Source organism: Mchenga conophoros, linkage group LG18 (genome assembly GCF_057382185.1).
Source record: "Mchenga conophoros isolate Kocher_MC1m ecotype Shallow Benthic linkage group LG18, M_conophoros_male_GT1.1, whole genome shotgun sequence".
NCBI classification, from domain to species: domain Eukaryota; kingdom Metazoa; phylum Chordata; class Actinopteri; order Cichliformes; family Cichlidae; genus Mchenga; species Mchenga conophoros.
The window spans coordinates 36,245,911-36,266,347 of record NC_140543.1 but is presented as its reverse complement, the minus strand read 5'-3'; the positions used below and the strand labels follow the sequence as shown (position 1 = coordinate 36,266,347).

Genomic DNA, 20,437 nt, shown 5'->3' with positions numbered 1-20,437 from the left:
GTGGGGTTTCTTCGGGACAGGAACAATGATGGACTCTTTGAAGCATGTGGGGATCACCGACTGAGATAAAGAGATGTTGAATATCTCAGTGAACACAGGAGCTAGCTGGTATGCGCAGTCTCTGAGGATACGACCTGGGATGCCGTCTGGTCCTGCTGCTTTCCTGGTGTTCACTCTCTTGAAGGCTCTCCTTACTTCATGCTCGGAGATGACGAGCACGTTTCCGGTGCTGGCAGTATCTTCCTGTCTGCAGCCGTTAGCGCAGACATTATGGTCATTGAGATGTGAATGAAGCTGGGCGGCGACAACTTTTTCAAGAATTTTTGAAATAAAGGGGAGATTTGATATAGGGCGAAGATTATCAAAGTTATTGGGGTCTGCACCAGGCTTTTTGAGAGTTGGAATAACAGAAGCCTTTTTCAGTGCTTCAGGAACAATCCCAGTGTTCAGGGAGGAATGAATAATATTGGTTATGAGAGGAGCTAAAGAGGGAAGACAGGCTTTAACTAACACAGTAGGGAGAGGGTCAAGTTGACAGGTGGATGGCTTAGATTTTTTAATGAGATTAGATACATCAGTTATGGAGGGAAGAGTAAAGCTTGAAAATAGCTGACAGGAAGACAGTGGGGGAACCAGGAAGTCTACTTCAGAGTCAGGAGCTCCTAAGGAGTTAAGTTGACGGTGAATGTCTGAGATTTTACAAGTGAAAAAAGAGATAAGAGAATTGCAAAAATCAACAGAATACATGTGGGAGGGGAATGTGTCTGGAGGTTTTGTAATTTTACTGAACAATGAATAGAGGGACCTGGAGTTACCTTCATTAGAACTAATTAAACCAGAGTAGTAAGCAGATTTGGCTGAGGCAATGCAGTCCTTATAGAACAAAACATGATCATTGTGCATTTCTTTATGTACAGTAAGTCCGGTTTTCTTGAACAGACGTTCGAGTTGGCGTCCTTTAGCTTTAAGGTGACGCAGGTCGGAGGTAAACCATGGAGCTGAACGGGAAAATGAGACAGTTCGATGTTTAAGGGGAGCAAACATGTTAAGAAGGTTATGAAGGTTGACATTATAATGACAAACGAGTTCATGAGGGGTTGAGGAGCAGTGGATAGATGGAAGGTCGTGGACGGCAGATGAAAAAACAGCTGGGTTGATATTACTAATTTTCCTAAAAGTGATATTACGAGAGATACAGGTTTTGGAAGCAGTTATGTTTGCATCAAAAGAAATAAACATATGATCAGACTGGGGAAACAATGTGGCTTTACAATGGGTGGGGGTAATGCCAGAACAACAGACCAAATCCAGGATATGACCTTTGGAATGGGTAGGAAATTTTATGTACTGTAGAAGCCCAAAACTTTCCAGGCAGGAGGTAAAATCTCTGGAAAGAGGGATTTTATTATTGTCCATATGAATATTGAAGTCACCAGCAATGATCAGATTTGGAGAAAGTACAGAGAAATGAGTGAGAAGAGCAGAAAATTCATTTAAAAACTCCTTGTTTGGCTTAGGTGGCCGATAAACAGTACATATGATGGTGGGGGTAGATCCAGGGAGCTGTAGTGCAGTGTATTCAAATGAATGGGAGGGAGGGGCAGAGACAGGGAGCACTTTCCAGTGCCTTCGGTGAATTATCGCGAGACCTCCGCCCCTCCCCGAGATGCGAGGTTGACAGGTGTAAACAAACTCAGATGGAGTGGAGTCGTTGAGAGAAACAAAGTCATTAGGCAGTTGCCATGTTTCAGTTAAACAAAGAAAGTCCAACTTACGATCACAGAGGAGATCATGGACGAGATGTCCCTTACCAGTGAGAGAGCGGATGTTTAATAGAGCCAACTGATTCTGCAGCAGAGCATCCCCAGTCCCTGAGCTCCTGCTGCTGCACCCACAGGTATGTACAGCAAGCACTGATACCTTTTTAGTCGGTGGGATTGCCTTGTGATCACCTTTACTAAATATCTACAACCAATCTGATTATATCCTGTTTTTGTTTTTTTCGATGTTGAAATTAAAATCTAGTAGCAGCCTTCTCATTTCTTTGTGTTTTGTGCTGTTTTACAGGCCCACAGGGGAGGACGGCTCCAAGGCAGCTGAGGGACGGGTCCCAGGACGGTCCATCGGCGCTGGAGCTGGCCATCCTGGAGTCCCTGAAGAGGCCACACCAGTCTCCAATGGAGCATTTCCTCCTCAGCCTTGTTCCTGCTCTGGAGAGCAGCTGGTCCTTTTTATTCCTGTCTCTCTGTAAATTCTTATATTTTATATATTTATGTTTAATGTTTTTCTGTTTGAGAATTTTAATATTATTTCAAATATATTTTTATAATGACTAATGTCTACTAGTTCTACTACACAGCAAATGTTGGCACACGACTTGACACATGTAGAATTTATTTCATATTATATACTAATGACAAAATATACTGATACAGTGGGATGCAAAAGTTTGGGCAACCTTGTTAATAGACATTATTTTCCTGTATAAATCGTTGGTTGTTACAATAAAAAATGTCAGTTAAATATCATACAGGAGACACACACAGTGATATTTGAGAAGTGAAAAGAAGTTTACTGGATTTACAAAAAGTGTGCAATAATTGTTTAAACAAAATCAAGCAGGTGCATAAATTTGGGCACCACAAAAAATAAATGAAATAAATATTTAGTGTATATCAATGTGTGTGTCTCCTATATGATATATGGGGTGCCTTTGTCTGGACGTGCTTCCCATCCAGAGCTGCACAGCACAGAGGAAAGTTCCAGCGCTCCTGGAATCCCTCTGTGATGGACCGCCAGTCTCCAGTTGAAGGCACAGCCATGAAGTCGTCCACTAGACAGTCCCAGATGGCCGTCGCTGCCTGGGGGGTGATCTGGCTCACCGTGGACACACCGACTCTGAAACTGAACGCGATGGTCCTGAAGGAGTCCCCGGTGACAAGGAACCTGGACAAAATTTTTCAAAATCAGTATTATGTGTACTGCAGTTACAAAATACATTATTCAAATTCCAAAATACTTTTGTGATGTCAGATTTAAATTACAAAACATGAATCTTACATAAAACATTTTGTAATTATAAGGATAATTACAAAATGTATATTAGATAATATCTAAAACAGTTGTGTTTTGTTTTAACTTTAACATATCATAATTTGATTGGTAGCAACTTTCACAACTACAGTGAGCCAATCACTCATAATTCCTAAACATGTCAATCAGGTAGGAATGAAGTAAGACATTAATAGAAATAAAGAGTTGTGTGTTGACATGTAGCCCTTTCCTTGCTTAAATCATTAATATTTTTGAAAAATTAATCTGTGATAAGACAGCTTATCAAGATAGAACCATGTAACTAAAGATGAACCAAACTGTTCAGTTTTATCTAACTCTGTTTTAATAAAGGCTGTGACCCCTGCTATAGAGTCTGACAGCTGCAGGGATTATATACAAATATTCAACTATCCCAGAATTAAACCAGGTCTAAATAAAAAGGAGTGAGTATCACTACAAAGGTTAACTCAGTGGTCCTAATGTTACAGTTTGATATCAGCAAACACCGAGCGCATACATTGATGTGACACCACAGCCATGCTATCATCGCAAACACTGATAACAGCATAAATCGAATTAAATCGGGACTTGATGAGACCTTCTGAGTATCGCTAGAAATATTATAAACAGTCGTCTCTGTACCACAGTTTGCTATCAGTAAACACTGACAGCATTCACTGTTAGCATTGCACATCCATGTTAGCAGTGTATAAATGGATGGTTTAGCATATTAGCACAGGTATCAATAAAGGACTACCATATTAAATACTTTTACTAACCTCAGGCAGATGGACAGGCGCTCTGCAGGTGGGATTGAGCGCCTGTAATTGGTGTCTAGGCGGGCGATGCTGGGACCGACGAGGGGAAGCAGGTCCTCAAACTGGCCGACGGTGATAGCGCTGGAATCGGCCGTCATCCAGGCACAGCTCCTGGAGCAAATGGTGAAACTCACCAAACTGCTCATGCCTCTGGAGGACCTGATGGACCCAGGTACGGCGAGGACGTCTTTTACGCTGCTGCTCTGCTCTCCACAGTACATAGAGAAGGGAGACTCTCTCTTCAAGTGCTAGCTCGACAGCTGCCATCTTGCAAAGATACCGGTCTGGCACAACTCCCTCCCACATTTCCGGTTCACACGCACGATGGATCTTTCTTGGACACGCGTTGAGACGCGAATGTGCACGCGTCAAATTAGGGGCGTTTTGTTCGCGTCCATCGCGTTCGGTGTGAACACACCGTAAGAGCCATTTCGTTCGCGACCGACCCATCACTACAATACATGTTTTAAACTCTCTACTTTGATAAATAATGTGTTCCCGAGGAATCTCTCCGAGGCCATTGTGACATGCTTCCTCTTGTCTCAGTCTCTTGTCTCAGTCCTCTGTTGTTCCTCTGGTGTTAATTATATGTGCATTTGGGTCCTCCACATCAGCGGTCCCCAACCTTTTTTGCGCCACGGTTACAGTACCAGCCCGTGGCACGGGGGTTGGGGACCACTGCTCTACATTACAATTGATGTGCTTATCTCACAGACCTTGACAGGTTATAGATTTTCAGCCTAAGCTAAGGAAAGCCAATGAAAAAAACCCACAAAGACTACCAGAGGTACAGAAAAACCAAGAGACCTTGAAAGGGTTAAGGCCATTGTAATACTGTCACTGAGTGTACAATAGATTCAAAGGTGTGTGTGTGTGTGTGTGTGTGTGTGTGTGTGTGTTCATGAATGAGAAAATCTGTTCCACAGTAAATCTGTTATCCCCACAGATGGTTCCTGATGAGCTAAAGACAACAGCCAAAAAAAGCCAAGGACGGTACACTTCATGACACACACACACACACACACACACACACTGTTTTTATTAGCATAATTAGAGCTGTAACACTGTTACATGTGACAAATGTTTAACTTAAGTTATTAATTTATGTTCATTTTGACAATATTTGGGCCAGAGAATTGCAGAAAATATACACTCAACATCATCCTAGAAAGGATCAGAGTTACGGTGTTCAAAAAACTGTCCATCACCACTGATGACACTGCTGTTGCACACCCTGGAGACAACCCTTTACAGCTGATGTTATTAGTAGTTTTCTATTGAAAGATTTCTCAATTCTTCTTGGGTGTCAGCCAGCTACTCTACTGCAAATCCCTCCTCGCTGGAGTCTCACTGCCTACTACTTTAAGGTTAGTCCAGACTTCTGGTGTTTGTCCAGTCACCTGGTATCATGAAATTTTCCATTAAAGGCATGACAGTTTATTTGTTTGAACATAGAAGAACAAAGTTTTTGCATGGCATTTTGCACCCTGAACAATGCCCTAACCTCTACCTTGACCTTATCCTTAACCTAAGGAGCTTGTATTTGAAATATGTAGTGGTAAGTGGTAAAATACAATGAGGGTTTCTACAGACAAAAACATGGCTGTGCCATGGGCTCCCCAGTGTCACCAATTGTAGCCAACCTTTACATGGAGGAAGTGGAAAGAAAGGCTCTTGGCTCTTTTAAAGGGAGAGTACCCAGCCACTGGTACAGATAGGTGGACGACACCTGGGTCAAAATTAAAACACAAGTGGAATCCTTCACTGCGCACATTAACGCTGTGGATAAAAACGTCAAGTTCACCAGGAAAGACACAAAGGACAACTGTTTGCCTTTCCTGGACTGCGCTGTGCACATTGAAGAGAATGGCAACCTCAACATCGAAGTTTACCGGAAGCCCACACACACGGACCAGTACCTCCTCTTTGACTCCCATCACCCTCTGGAACACAAACTTGGAGTAATTAGGACCCTACACCACCGGACAGAACGTGTTCCCTCTAAGCCTGAAGGGAAAAAGAAGAAACACACACATGTAAAGGAAGCACTCAAAATATGCAGTTATCCTAATTGGGCATTTATATAGTCAGCAAAGATGCACAGAAAAGAAGATCAGACACCAGCGAGGGAGAATAAGAAAGACAAACGCAACAACATTGTCATCCCCTATGTAGCCGGTGTATCAGAGAAACTCAGGAGAGTTTTCTCCAATCACGACATCCCAGTGTACTTCAGACCCAGCAACACACTCAGACAAAAACTGGTTCACCCGAAAGACAAAACTCCAAAACACAAACTTAACAATGTAGTGTATGCTGTACAGTGGTGCGAGGAATGCCCGGACCTTGCTGCACGTCTTGATTTGCGGCTGCTTTACAACAGTCGACTGTGGTAGTACACTCTAGTGGGAGGGGCTACGAGCTCACATGGCTTGTAGCTGTGCCGGAGAGCAATCTCAGGTGAGCTATTTATATCTGCAGTAGCCTTAAAGGACTATTGTTTGTTCTCTTGCCAGTGGACTACTTTTCTTCCGGTTGTAGAAGAACTGACACACGTCCGCATTCAGTGCCATACACTTTCTTTATTTTGCTGGCCAGCTATCACGATTGTTTTCTCACAGACAATACAAAGACATTTTAGTTATTGCCAAATAGACCCTCTCTGATCACGGACTGAGGAAGTTGAAGTAGCTGTGCCGGAGAGCAATCTCGGGTGAGCTAGTCGGGAATATTTACATCTGAGAAAAGACTCTCTCAGTAATATATTCACATATATTGATGCAAATATTTCTTTTTTTCCTCTTTTCTACTTCTCTTGGTTTACATTGCATTCCAAGGGACTGTAAGTTGTTCAAGTTGTAAACATTTGCACTTAGAGTTTGTTAAGTTTTATTTGATGTATCAGTGTCAAGCTGATGTCTAAGAGGGTGTGGTAGGGACATATGCGCTGCAGTCCAATTCTTTAAAGCATTAAATAAATTGTCCTCTGTTGTTATCCACATTGTTTCGATCATTCTTTGGTGAGTGGACATATTGGTTACATTTCTGTTATGCTAACATAGCTGTGTAGCTAGCGATCACATAGCACATCATTATATACCAGCTAGCCCAACTTCAGTAACCCTACAAACGTCACTGCTGTTTAGTTTTCTGTCTTCATTTATGTTAGAGGTGATACCAATGCTGTGTGTTTTAATTTATTCAGAAATCTGTCAGTCAGAACATGCTATATCATGTTTAGGTGGAAACCAGCGTGCTAACTTCCTGCTAACTTCTAACTCCGTTAAATGTAATACATTCTGTTTACATGGATGCCTGGATGTTAAACTTAATTGTTACACCTGGTAAAGCAGCAGCGCTGATCATTTTATTAAAGATGAAAGAATTTACACAGTTTTTAACTTTCAGTGATGCCGCAGATTTTGTTTAACTTTGGGACCTGAAGCAGAGTTTTGCCCCAAAAATGGCTAATGGAGTCAGACATAAAGACCAGAAAGGGCAGTTAGGGCAGTAGACTTCCTGGCTAATAATGATACAGACCAATACAGCAAGAAAACGAGTAGGATTCATTACAGAAAGAAAAGACCATAAATAGCAATCCTTAAACCAGGGGTGCCCAATCCCGGTCCTCGAGAGCTACCGTCCTGCAGCTTTTAGATGCATCCTTGTTCCCACACACCCGAATCAAATGAATGGCTTGTTATCAGGCCTTTGCCAAACATGATGGCATGCTGAAGAGGTAATCAAACCATTTTATTCAGCTGTGTTGGAGTAGGGATGCATCTAAAAGCTGCAGGATAGTAGCTCTTGAGGACTGGGATTGGGCAGCCCTGCCTTAAACAATTAACATTATATTACAAATCACATATAACAACATCTGCAGTGGCCACCGCAAACTAACCAGATTGTGGATTGAACCAAGAACTTTCTTGCTGTTAGACAAGAGCACTAACCACCACGCCAACAAGCTGTCAATCCAGGATTAACAAAAGTAGGAAAGCTAGGAAAGTCGTCCTTCATGGCCCACCATATCCCAGAATTCCTAGCACGGCCCAGCCAATTCCAGTTTCCAACAATGGTGGCTGGTTTTTAATAACACTCTTATTGCTCTTTCTTTCTTTCTTTCTTTCTGGGTCACAAAATGAACTTTTAACATATTTTCGAGCGAGAATGTAGCTGTGTAAACTTCAAATATCTGCACGGTTTATCAAGACATCACATATTTGTAAGAGTGCTCCGATGTTGTCGGAGATGACTGTTACTCGCCAGCTCGATAGCTACTCTGGAGCTCGAGGGTAACTAGAGCCACCAAGAAAAGCAAACTCCTGGTACATCATTTTAAGATGACCACGGTCTTTCGCTACTCAGGTTAAATATATAAATACTCAGGTAATATATAAGTCACTTACATAAACTAAAAATGTTGTTGATTGGCTGTTTCTATGTTTTATTTGTCCCTGAGTAAATTGGTATGGCTGAGATTAGATTAGATTAGATAAAGTCAAACTTTATTAAGTATAGGCATTCTGTGGCTCGTTGGTCTAGGCGTATAATTCTCGCTTATGGTGCAAGAGGTCCTTGCTTCAAATCCCCGACGAGCCCCCTAAACATGACGAGCTTTCAGCTTCATGGAATCCTTTGGCAAGTTACATTGCTTCTGGGGCATTGTGCTATCACCATGGAAACTCTAAAGATTGAGCTGAGTCAAGTTAAGCCAAGCTACACTGTAAAAAAGATCTGTATATTTAACAGTGAAAGACAGTAAAAACACAACAGGAAAAACCTGTTAACTATAAAACAGTTTAAAACTGTTGATTTGATGTGAAATTGCCGTAAATAAAGAAATGTAAAAAAACCGTAATATGTACATTATTTCTCTGAAAAAAATACATAAACCTACTGTAAATCACTCTTGCATAGTTTTTTTAACGGAAGATTCCAATAAAGTTTAGAACAGGCAAACACAATTTTTTTTACATTTATTTATTGAAAAAAATACAGGTTTTAATTGCTGAATGTAAGCATGGTTGTGCTGGTAATGGATACATGCTGTAATATGACTTTGTGATTTTTGCATTAATTTCACATAATAATAATAATGGATTAGATAGCGGTTTTCAAGAAGCCCAAAGCACTTTACATTAAATCCATTCTTGATTCATAGCACATTTAATACAGCATATTCATATAACAGGTACATATGTCCCAAGATCTTTATACTAGAAATGTATTAGGGCAATTTTTGGATGTAGTTTTTGTAAAGAATATGGGATGTAGCTGTTAAATCTACATTCTGTTGAACTCAATAAACCATGAGTTTAAAATGTAAAAGCTAACAACTACTTGAGAGACCTACAGCTAATGATAGACATACTATATTATTGAGTGAATTCATATAATCCCAAAAGTGTTAAAACAATAATCTGTTGTCTGTTCTATTTATTCATAGTTAATTATCATATGAAGAAAAAAGATTTTAAAAGCACCTCCTCCCAAAACTAGGCGTTTTCCCCTGACGTTTAGAGCACCGTTTCACATCAAGGCGCCTGATTTCAAACGGGCCAATCAGCGCACTGCGTCAGGCTCCACCGCAGATAACGTCTGTACAGCTCCACACAAGTTTTGCTTTGGACTACGGCAGCACGCTATCTTCATTTTCGTGGACTTGTTTCTCATTTTTTTTAATTTAACGTCTGCCACAGCTCGTCTTCAGTCACTACGGTAAGAAAATAATCCTACTTGGTTTATTTATCGACAGCATTGTGTTGTAGGCAGTGAAGGCGCAAATGATAAATTTACGTTAGCTTTAGCTCGTTTCTAGCATTAGCGTTAGCTACATCAGGCTGAAAAGAGCCTTGCAAAACCAGCAGTGCGCGTTTTGAGACGTGTTTTGGAGACGGGTGTATTAATGGAAACCGTCTAATTAGTATAGCTATATTTGAATGCTTTGTCTAAATGCGGCCTGGATTTTCCCGCCTTGTTTGACATCCGGCTGAAGCTTTAAGTTAGCTAGCCTTGCAGCTGTGTCATATTGATTATGTATTTTTGCAGCATATGTGGAGAATCGGTTCAGTCCGTGAAAGCTTATGTTTTGCATTGCAGACTGCATCGTAATGAACCCCGGTGTATTTTTAAATGTGTTGAAGTAAGTTGTAAGCAGGTATTTTCTGGATATGCTGCTTTAAAGTCTCACTTCTACCGCCACCACACTGGTACCGCAACTGTTTCTCAGAATGCTACTTTAATGGGTTTGAATTGCACTGTCTCACTTTGTGAATGCCAGTGTGAGGGAACCAAAGCTTTGATTGCTCACTTACAGGAACACATAGAAGAGGGACGGCATGTAACTCGTCCAGTGAGAGGATGCCAAAGTGAGTTCTCTGTAAAATCTACATTTACCTCCCATATGTCTAGAAAACACAAACGTTAGGAAAATGTGATTTGTGGTTTAAACAAAGATACTCAGAGTCCATCTACAAGTGCCACCATGCAGGAAGGTGCCAGTGTATCAGATATAGAAGACCCTGGTATGGATGGGTCTAATTTCAGTGACCTGTATCTCAGAAATGTATGTATGTTTTACATTAAACTACAGGGACAGCATCTTCTGCCAGCATCTACCATTCAAACCATTGTTGAAGAAATACAAAATATACATGAATTGGGACAGATGTATACATTGAATAGACTAAGGTCACTTCTAAAAGATATGTCAGTTTCAGATGAAGACATAAAAATCTGTGACACAGTAAAACAATCTGACTTGTTCTCAGCTTGTCACACAGGGCCCATGAGAACTGCTTATTCAAGAGTTCAGTGCTTTAAAGATGTGTTCAAGTATGTTGAACCCAGAAAAATGTTTTTGGGCAGGGACGAGAACAGGATGGAGAGATTTTCCTATTATGTTCCTCTGCTAAATATTTTGAAGGGCATGCTGGAATCAAGTTTTTGGCAAGGTCTCATATCAGTGAATCCTAATAATGTTTCAAGACCAGATGTTCTCAGGGACTGTTGTGATGGTAACGTGTTTCTGTCAAACAAATTTTTTCAGGAAAATCCACATTGCCTCAAGCTGGTTCTATACCAGGATGCATTTGAAGTGGTGAACCCACTTGGTTCTGCCAAAAAGAAGCACAAGGTTTTGGCTGTGTACTTCTCTCTACTCAACATCCCACTAACACCCTTCATCATTGTTTGCGGTAAGCTGAAAGAGCAAAATTCAACGTTTTTTTTTTTTTTCTGTTGTAACTGCCACGTTCTTGTACTCTTGGCTTGTTTAGTTTCATGTTCTGTTGCTTCCTCACTAATACACTGGATAACACAACCATATAAGTTCAACTAGTAACATAACTCATCCTATGATCCATGTAACAAGTATCTCTGTATTTGTATATATGACTGACATTAAAGCTCTTGTTATTAAATTTTTTAATTTGTTGTTGTTGTTGTGTTAATTCTCAGGTTCCTCCTGCTTCGCTGCTGAGACATTCATGTTGAGCATTGACAAGAAGACTGTCAACGACCGCATCACAACCTTCACCTCTGCTATCTGCCTAATGTTTGGCAGTTACTGCTGCTTTAACATACACTACCCTGTAGAACTACGATCAACACTGGAGTTCCTTCAACGGTAAAATTTATTTTATTATGGATTTATTTTTGTGCTTTTCAAACTTGGCCATTTGATATCCCACCTCAGGTTGTTAATTTCCTCAATCTCTCTCGCCCTTTTTTCATGAAGGTGTTTCTTTTCCATAAATCCAGAGAGAGGCACCAAGGTTGAATCCAAGTCAGTCAATCCCAGAGTCCTCACTCTCATCTCAGACATTGCTGACCATGAGTGGATCTAGTCCTACCCCTCTTGTTTGAGACAAAGTGATAAAGGTATACTATGTTACATACTCTACAGATGTTCTGTTTTTGAAACAATTGTTACATTTCTGATTGTGAGTGGGAAGTTTAACAATGTGAAGTTTTACTAGACACAATTTGTAAAAGTACATGGTCTACTTTTGATTCACTGTTTTATATCTGAAAAATGTATCTGGTAAAAATGTGGTAAACCTGTGATTTTGTTTCTTGGATTTTAATTTTCCCAGTTTTAAAGATATTTGTATTCCAATAGTGTAAAAGTATGCTGCATGTACATTAGGGCTGCCACGATTTGTCGACTAGTCACGATTACGTCGACTATCAAAATCGTCGACGGCTGATTTAATAGTCGACGCGTCGTTTGAAACTTCGTAAGATCACAAAAGACGCAGGAATAAGTGGCAGGATTTAAGAGTGTAATAACGGACTGAAACAGAAGATGGCAGCATTGCATGTACAAGGATGTCAGCTACCGTTAAACCCCGAAGAAGAAGAAGAAGAAGAAGCAGCTGTGTCCCAGAATTCATAGCGCGGCCCAGCGCAGTTTCCAACAATGGCGGCAGCTAGTTAGTTTTAATGTTACTCTTATTCTTCTTTCTGGGTCACAAAATAAACGTTTAACATATTTTCAGGCGAGAATGTAGCTGTGTAAACCTCAAATATCTGCTCAGTTTATCAGGACACCACATATTTTCAAAAGCGCGCCGACGTTTTCGGAGACATCTGTTACCCACTAGCTCGTTAGCGAGCCGGGGGCTAGGCTCACTAGCGCCGTGAGAACACCGGACTCCCCACAAATCGTTTTCAAACCCACCGCTGTCTTTCGCTACTCAGGTTAAATATATATGAGGTTTTGGCTTCCCTTCATTGGCTTCCTGTTAAATCCAGAATTGAATTCAAAATCCTGCTCCTCACATACAAGGTCTTAAATAATCAGGCCCCATCTTATCTTAATGACCTTGTAGTACCATATCACCCTATTAGAGCGCTCCGCTCTCGCTCTGCAGGCCTACTTGTTGTTCCTAGAGTATTTAAAAGTAGAATGGGAGGGAGAGCCTTCAGTTTTCAGGCCCCTCTTCTGTGGAACCAGCTTCCAGTTTGGATTTGGGAGACAGACACTATCTCTACTTTTAAGATTAGGCTTAAAACTTTCCTTTTTTCTGAAGCATATAGTTAGGGCTGGACCAGGTGACCCTGAATCCTCCCTTTGTTATGCTGCAATAGATGTAGGCTGCCGGGGGATTCCCATGATGCATTGAGTTTTTCCTTTCCAGTCACCTTTCTCACTCACTATGTATTAATAGACCTCTCTGCATTGAATCATATCTGTTATTAACCTCTGTCTCTCTTCCACAGCATGTCTTTATCCTGTCTTCCTTCTCTCACCCCAACCGGTCGCAGCAGATGGCCGCCCCTCCCTGAGCCTGGTTCTGCCGGAGGTTTCTTCCTGTTAAAAGGGAGTTTTTCCTTCCCACTGTCGCCAAAGTGCTGCTCATAGGGGGTCATATGATTGTTGGGTTTTTCTCTGTATCTATGAAGCGCCTTGAGGCGACTTTTGTTGTGATTTGGCGCTATATAAATAAAATTGAATTGAATTGAAAAACTTAGATAACTTAAAATGTTATTGTTTGGCTTTTTTTTTTTTTTTTAGTATTTTATTTGTTCCTGAGTAAATCAGTTTGTCTGAGATTAAAGTTATAGTTTTCACACAGCTGAATAAACGTCAAGCAGACAGCTGATTATCAGAAGTGTGAGATGCTCCAGAATATACTCCAGTGTCCTGTTATAGTTTAGATAGCAAGGAGTTTATTAAACTTCACCGAAACAATCTGCAAATTTCATAAAAATTTAACAAACTATCATCTTGTCTTTACTTTTAGTTAGCACATACCTTAAACACTTAAAGCTGTAAGCTAATGATAGTTATATAAGAGCAGATGCTGCTGGTGCAATAAGCTGTAGTTTTACGTCTAATGGATGATGATCTGATTAGTCGACTAATCGCAAAAATAATCGGTGACTAGTCGACTATCAAAATAATCGTTTGTGGCAGCCCTAATGTACATTGCTGGCATTTTCAGGTTTACTGCTCAGTTCTGTGTGCAAAATATGTGGGTATAAACTTGTTCCTGTAGTTTCTTCAATTCAGATTTTCTTTCAATTATAGAAAAAATCTTTAATTCTCTATATTTGTATTTGGGTAATTTGAAAAGTCAAGATTCTACGTGTACTGAAATTTATGTAGTGAGAACAGCACCAAAACACTTAAAGGTGTCTGAATTGTCTGCTAAAGGTAATGTGAAGTATAATGTGTGCTCAACTTACAACACTGGTTTTGCACAGTTTGACAGAACTTGTAAGAATTCTGTGATTTCTCACTGTTACTGTCATGGAGATAACTAGTAACTATTTGTGATTTGTTGAGTACAAATGTAAATGTTTGATGTTCAAAACATCAAACATGGCAACCACAGCTGCCAGCGTTTTACCGTAAAATCTACAGGTTTTTTTTTTTACAGTGTAGGTGGGTGCTAGTGGAAAAGGGCTATTGGAGAGCACAAAGTCTTATCGAAATTGAGGTAAAGACATTACGCTACATATGTGAAGGTCTCATAATGGTTTCACCTGAAACCTCTGCTGATATTTACCCACGCCTTTTTTCCACCCTTGGCTCATGTGATGTGTTTCATAGTTGGTCAACGACCCTGGTAAAGACAACCCGCTCTGGGTTTTAAATACCTGGGACTCTCCAACGTTTAGTTTTAGATCTAACGAAGGTTCTCAGAGGAGAGGTGAAAGATCTTCAAGGCACTTAGAGAATTCCAGCTGCTTTCTTTCAAAGCTCATCAGACTACCATGACGTGGATGACTGGGAACCCTTTTTTCTCATTCACTGTGTGCAGTCCCTCTGGAGTCATCCCTGTTGGAGCTTGTCAGTAGCAAAGGCCTGAAGGTACAAAAATGAATACTGAAGAGAGCTTAACACCATTCCTGCTTGAATTTGAAGGCCGATATAAGTCTATCCTTTCAGAGTTGCAGACTTGAACGCAGGCCTCCTGTGGCTCGTTGGTCTAGGCATATGATTCTCGCTTAGGGTGCGAGAGGTCCCGGGTTCAAATCCCGGACGAGCCCCCTTAAAATCACAGGCTCTTACCTTCATGGAATTCTTTGGTAAGACACATTCCTTCTGGGGCATTGTAAATGTGTTGGGTGCCAAACCTTTCAATCAATCTTTATTTATAAAGCACTTTTCATACAGAAAAAATGTAGCACAAAGTGCTTTACATAGTTAAAAGCAGCCCACCCCACCCTCCAACTCACTCCCCACACTCTCAATACACATATATCCCCCCCCCCCCCCCACACACACACACGCGCACACTTAAAGAGTAAAAATTGGGCTGGGCTCGCATGAGCCAAGTGAGGAAACATTATAACAGAGAGCCGTCTGCACCGGGAGCCGGTCACAGACCGCAGCCTCCGGGCTGGGCACACAGCGGGAGGGAGGCAAAGGAGCCCCCCAACCAGGCTGAGAGGACCCCAGAGACCCAGCAGCCACGGTCAATAACAGCCCCGGTGCAGAGAGCGCCCTCCGAGGAAACACTGGAGATATGACGCAATACGATGTATACAGGGTAAAATGATAAAATAAATAAGAACAGGATACAATATAAATATAAATATAAATAGAGTAAGAAGATTAAAAAATGAATAAGAATAAAATCAAAAAATATTTGGTAAATCCTAAATTAATAATAGAATAACAGGATAGAATAAATAAGCATAAAATAAATAAACGCTAAGTAAAAGCTAAATTAAAAAGGTGGGTCTTGAGCCTGTTCTTAAAAACATGTACGTTCTCTGCGGCCCTGAGCTCCTCCGGCAGGCTGTTCCACAGACGAGGACCATACCACTGAAAAGCTGCCTCTCCGTGAGTATGTGTCCTGACTTTAGGGACAATCAAAAGGCCAGTACCAGAGGACCTCAGGGTCCGCGAGGGTTCGTATGGTAAAAGCAGATCTGAGAGATAAGAAGGCCCAAGACCATTAAGACATTTAAAAACCAATAAAAGAACTTTAAAATCGATCCTGAAACACACGGGGAGCCAGTGCAGCGATTCTAAAACCGGTGTAATGTGGGCCCGCCCTCTGGTCTCCGTCAGCACACGAGCTGCCGAGTTTTGTAAAAGTTGTAAAGGTGAAATATTCTTCTTAGGAAGACCAGAGAGCAGGGCAGTAATCAATGCGACTGGTAATAAAAGCATGCATCAGCATCTCCGTGTTGGCCCGAGAGAGAATAGGGCGGACTCTGGCTATATTTTTTAGATGATAAAATCCAATTTTGGTTACATGTTTAACATGTGGGATAAAACCAAGCTCAGAGTCAAAAATAACACCCAGGTTTTTCACTTGTAGCGAAGGACATAGTGAAAATGCCTGTAATTTAGACAAGAGTTTCTCTCTCTGAGCCTCAGGACCGACGATTAAAACTTCAGTTTTGTCCTGGTTAAGCTGTAAAAAGTTTTCTGCCATCCAAGATCTTATATCCAAGACACAGTTAAAAAGGGCATCCATTGGTCTGGTGTCATCAGGAGACACGGAGATGTACAGCTGCGTGTCATCAGCGTAACTGTGGATGTTCACTCCATGCCTCCTGATGACACTGCCGAGAGGCAACATATACAAATTAAAAAGTACAGGGCCTAGAACCGACCCTTGAGGCACACCACATGTCATTTTATGGATCTTAGAGGAGCATGTATCCATACTCACCATAAAAGATCTGTCAGAGAGATAGGAAGTGAACCAGTTGTGTACAGCACCAGAGAGGCCCACCATGTGTTTTAGTCTGTTTAAAAGAATAGCGTGGTCTACTGTATCAAAGGCTGCGCTTAGATCCAGTAGCACCAGGACTGAGAGCTTTTGGGCGTCCCAGTTACATCTAAGATCATTTAAAACCTTTAGGAGAGCAGTCTCTGTGCTGTGGTTCACCCTAAATCCAGACTGGAATATCTCCAGGATCTGTCTATCATTGAGAAAATCAGTAATCTGAGTAAAAACAAGTTTTTCTAAGACTTTACTTAAAAATGGTGAGTTGGATACAGGTCTGTAGTTATTAAAATCATTACAATCCAAATTGCTCTTCTTCAGAAGGAGCCTCACCACCGCCGTTTTAAAGGCAGCAGGGAAGACACCCAACTGAAGAGAGCAATTCATCATGTATAAAAGCTCAGCCTCAAAAAATCCATAAAGTGTTTTAAAGAGTGAAGAAGGAATTGGATCTAAAAGACATGTGGTGGGTCTCACTGTGGAGAAAACCTTCTGAAAGTTCTCAGCATTAACCAGGACAAAGCTGTCCAGTGTCTCCTCAGGTACAATCGAGCCCTCAGATGTGTTTACAATCATATCGCGATTAGATAAAATATCAGATCTGATGGCGCTGATCTTTCCCCTGAAGTGGTCTGCAAACTGCTCACAGAGTGAGTCTGTGGGGGTTCTTTGGGAGCTTTTAAAATCAGGGTTAAATAAATGATCTATGGTGGAAAAGAGGACCTTGGGATTATTTTTGTTAATACTGATTATTTTGGCGAAGTATGAATTTCTTGACTTCCTTAATGTATTATTGTACATTTTAAGTTGCTCGGAAAATATTTGATGGTTGATATTATTTTTATTTTTCCTCCATCTCCTTTCTGCTGCCCTGCAATTTCTTTTGAGAGGACACACTCTGGACCTGGTCATCACCCATGGGCTGTCCACCAGCGTGTGTCCTCTGTTGTGAGTCGGCTGCGTGACGTGCTGGATAAAATCCAAACAGTGAAGAATGTTTAAGAATTCTTTTGTTGCAGGGTCAGAAGGATTATCTATGTGCAGGTTAAAATCACCGGTTAAAATTATCATATTATATTTTGAATGTATGTTTGTTAAAAATTCTGAGAATACCTTGATAAAAGCAGCGCTGTCTTTAGGTGGTCTATAAATTGTGACAGATAAAACTGGAGGGCTGCTGAAAACAATAGCATGGAATTCAAAAGTGGTAAAATGATCAAATAAAATTTGTTTGGTGGTGAGTGTGTTGTTGGCTAAAGATGCAGTCCCACCACCTCTCTCACCACTTCTAATAGAAAAAGAGAAATTAAAATTTGGTGGGGAGGCCTCAGTGAGAACAACTGGTGCATCCGAGCCCAGCCATGTTTCAGTTAAAAATAAACAGTCAAGTTTATTATCTAAAATTAAATCATTAATAATAAAAGACTTGTTCGACAGAGAGCGTACATTTAAAAGTGCCATACTGATTGAGACTGGTGGATTATTGACAATAGAGTTGAATGGATGTTGATATTTTTGAAGAGGCCGGAGGTTATTAATGTTTTTGGAGTTACTGGATTTATGATAATTCTGTTGCTCTCTGTTTGTGATTATGACGGGTATTGTGTTGACTGTGGGAGAGAAAGGTCCTAGTCCAGAGTTTTGTGTATTACTGTTAAAAGTGGAACAAATATAGGAGCTGGGACCAGGGGAACATCAGTCAGTGGCAGGCAGTGGCGATGTGCGGGAGTGCTGTACGCCAAATGCCAAATTGGCGGACAGCAAACGGCGTCCCCAGGCGTTGAGGTGGAGCCCGTCTGCCCCAAAAAGATGCCTCCTCTCCCAGAAGGCATCAAAGTTGTTAATAAAACCCACGCCGTGGGAGACACAGGCAGAGGAAAGCCAGGTGTTAAGGCTGAGCAGCCGGCTGAAACGGCCTATCCCTCTGCCACAGGTGGGGGTGGGCCCAGAGATAAAAGCACTCACCTGCAACTGACCAAGAAGGCTGAAGAGTTCGAGGAAGTCCAACTTCAGCAGCTCAGATTGCTGTTTGGGGATATCATTGGTGCCGATGTGGATGATGAGCCGGTTAACCTGTGGGTGGGATGCCAGAATGTTGGGAATTCTGTCCACTATGTCAACAACAGTGGCTCCCGGGAACGACAGCGTGAGCGCCCCCCTCATCCGCACGTTCCTGACGATGGAATCCCCGAGGACCAGCGTGGAGAGAGGAGGTGCCACCGAGGGCTGTTGGCCATCTGAGACGCCCGCGCCGCGACACCGGGGGTGTTCAGATGGAGATGCGCCAGCCGGACTGCGTGAGTGACTCCCAGGTAGCCGCGCCGTGGGTCCTCTTCTCCGAGGAGCCGGGGTAAAGCACAGCTCTCCGCGGTGAGTTTGCACCACAGCGTCGGGTTGCCCGCTGCGGCTCCGGGGGCGTAGTGGTGGAGATGGTGCAGACCTCAGCGACACAGCGGGATGGCGAGGGCTAGCGGTCAGAGGAGGAAAGTCCACAGGATCCAGGACATTGAATTTATTCTCCAATACTACCGCACCGGAGGGGTGAGGGTGCGAGAGACGGATCCTCCTGCCCCCTCTGCAGCCACCACGCGTCTCAACCATGGTCCATGGCGCTGGTTGGAGTGGAGTGGAGCTGACCAGAGCCTTGGGTCTGGCCCCTAGCTGAAACCAGGAGTTCTCGTCCTTGGCAGAAGCACCAGCGACGCAAGTTGAGAGCCTGTGTTGACTGTTGGGGGGATCTTGGGACACAGCAGCTGGATGGTGCACTGTGTCGGCTAGCTCAGCGCTAGTAGCGGTGGTTTGAGCTTTGCCAAGGAGGATCGTGTCAAGTTCGCATTCAGCCCCCTGGATTTGGTATAGCGTGGATATCCTTTGCTCCAGCTTGATCACTTGTTGACTCAGGTTGATGCAGCTTTCACAGCTGGATGTTGAGGTAAGTGGTGCCATTCCGGAATCTCGTACCGGCGACAGCATCAAAAACAAAAACAGACACTGCCACTTTAGCTTACGTTAGCTAAAAAGTCAGTCGTGACGCAGCAAGAAAAGAGTTTTCAGATCAATATCCAGCAAATGCAAAACTAAGCTTTCGTCAGCCTTGATAACTTTTAGCCGAGCAAAATATCACAGATCCGCACGGAGGTTACGGTGGAAGTCTACCTCCTCTTCATGTCACTTCATGTGACATGTGAAATGGCTTCCCAATGATCAGTGTGGGTCATCCTTCACCACTGCAGGTCAGCTTAAAAGACACAAACGAGTCCACACAGGAGAGAAACCATACAAGTGATGTGTGACACCAATTTGTCTTTCTAAAATAACATTTTTGATTTTGTGAAAGAGTCACATGACTCATTGAGTGATGCCATTGACTGCACAGTCCCTGCCACGCAATCTGTATATGTCACATTTTGAGATTGCCTTGGAAACCTTACTGGGCAGGTACTAAAAAAATACCTGTAACCAGGTACTATCACCTAATGGAAACTTTAAAGATCGAGCTGAGTCAAGTTAAGCCAAGCTAGGTAGGTGCAAGTGGAAAAGGGCTATTAGAGATCACAAAGTCTGATCGAAATTGAGGCCATTCAATTTCGTTGTAAAGACGTTAAACTACATATGTGAAGGTCTCATAATGGTTTCACCTGAAACCTCTGCTGATAATTACCCACACCTTTTTTCCACCCCTTGGCTCATGTGATGTGTTTCATAGTTGGTCAACGACCCTGGTAAAGACAACCCGCTCTGGGTTTTAAATACCTGGGACTCTCCAACGTCTAGTTTTAGATCTAACGAAGGTTCTCAGAGGAGAGGTGAAAGGTCTTCAAGGCACTTAGAGAATTCCAGCTGCTTTCTTTCAAAGCTCATCAG

General features: G+C 42.1%; 1 protein-coding gene and 1 non-coding gene across 2 annotated transcripts; both read left to right on the top strand.

Annotated features, from left to right (window-relative positions):
- The first annotated feature begins 10,359 nt into the window (after positions 1-10,359).
- Positions 10,360-13,347, top strand: LOC146554319 (uncharacterized). The gene is made up of 4 exons (XM_085253231.1): positions 10,360-10,440; positions 10,924-11,071; positions 11,334-11,502; positions 11,614-13,347. Exons 1-4 carry the CDS (start codon positions 10,360-10,362, stop codon positions 11,720-11,722), a joined length of 507 nt encoding a protein of 168 aa, XP_085109357.1. The 3' UTR covers positions 11,723-13,347.
- Positions 13,348-14,804: 1,457 nt separating this feature from the next.
- trnap-agg (transfer RNA proline (anticodon AGG)) lies at positions 14,805-14,876 on the top strand. Its single transcript has one exon. It is a non-coding gene; the product is annotated as a tRNA-Pro (tRNA).
- Positions 14,877-20,437: the final 5,561 nt, after the last annotated feature.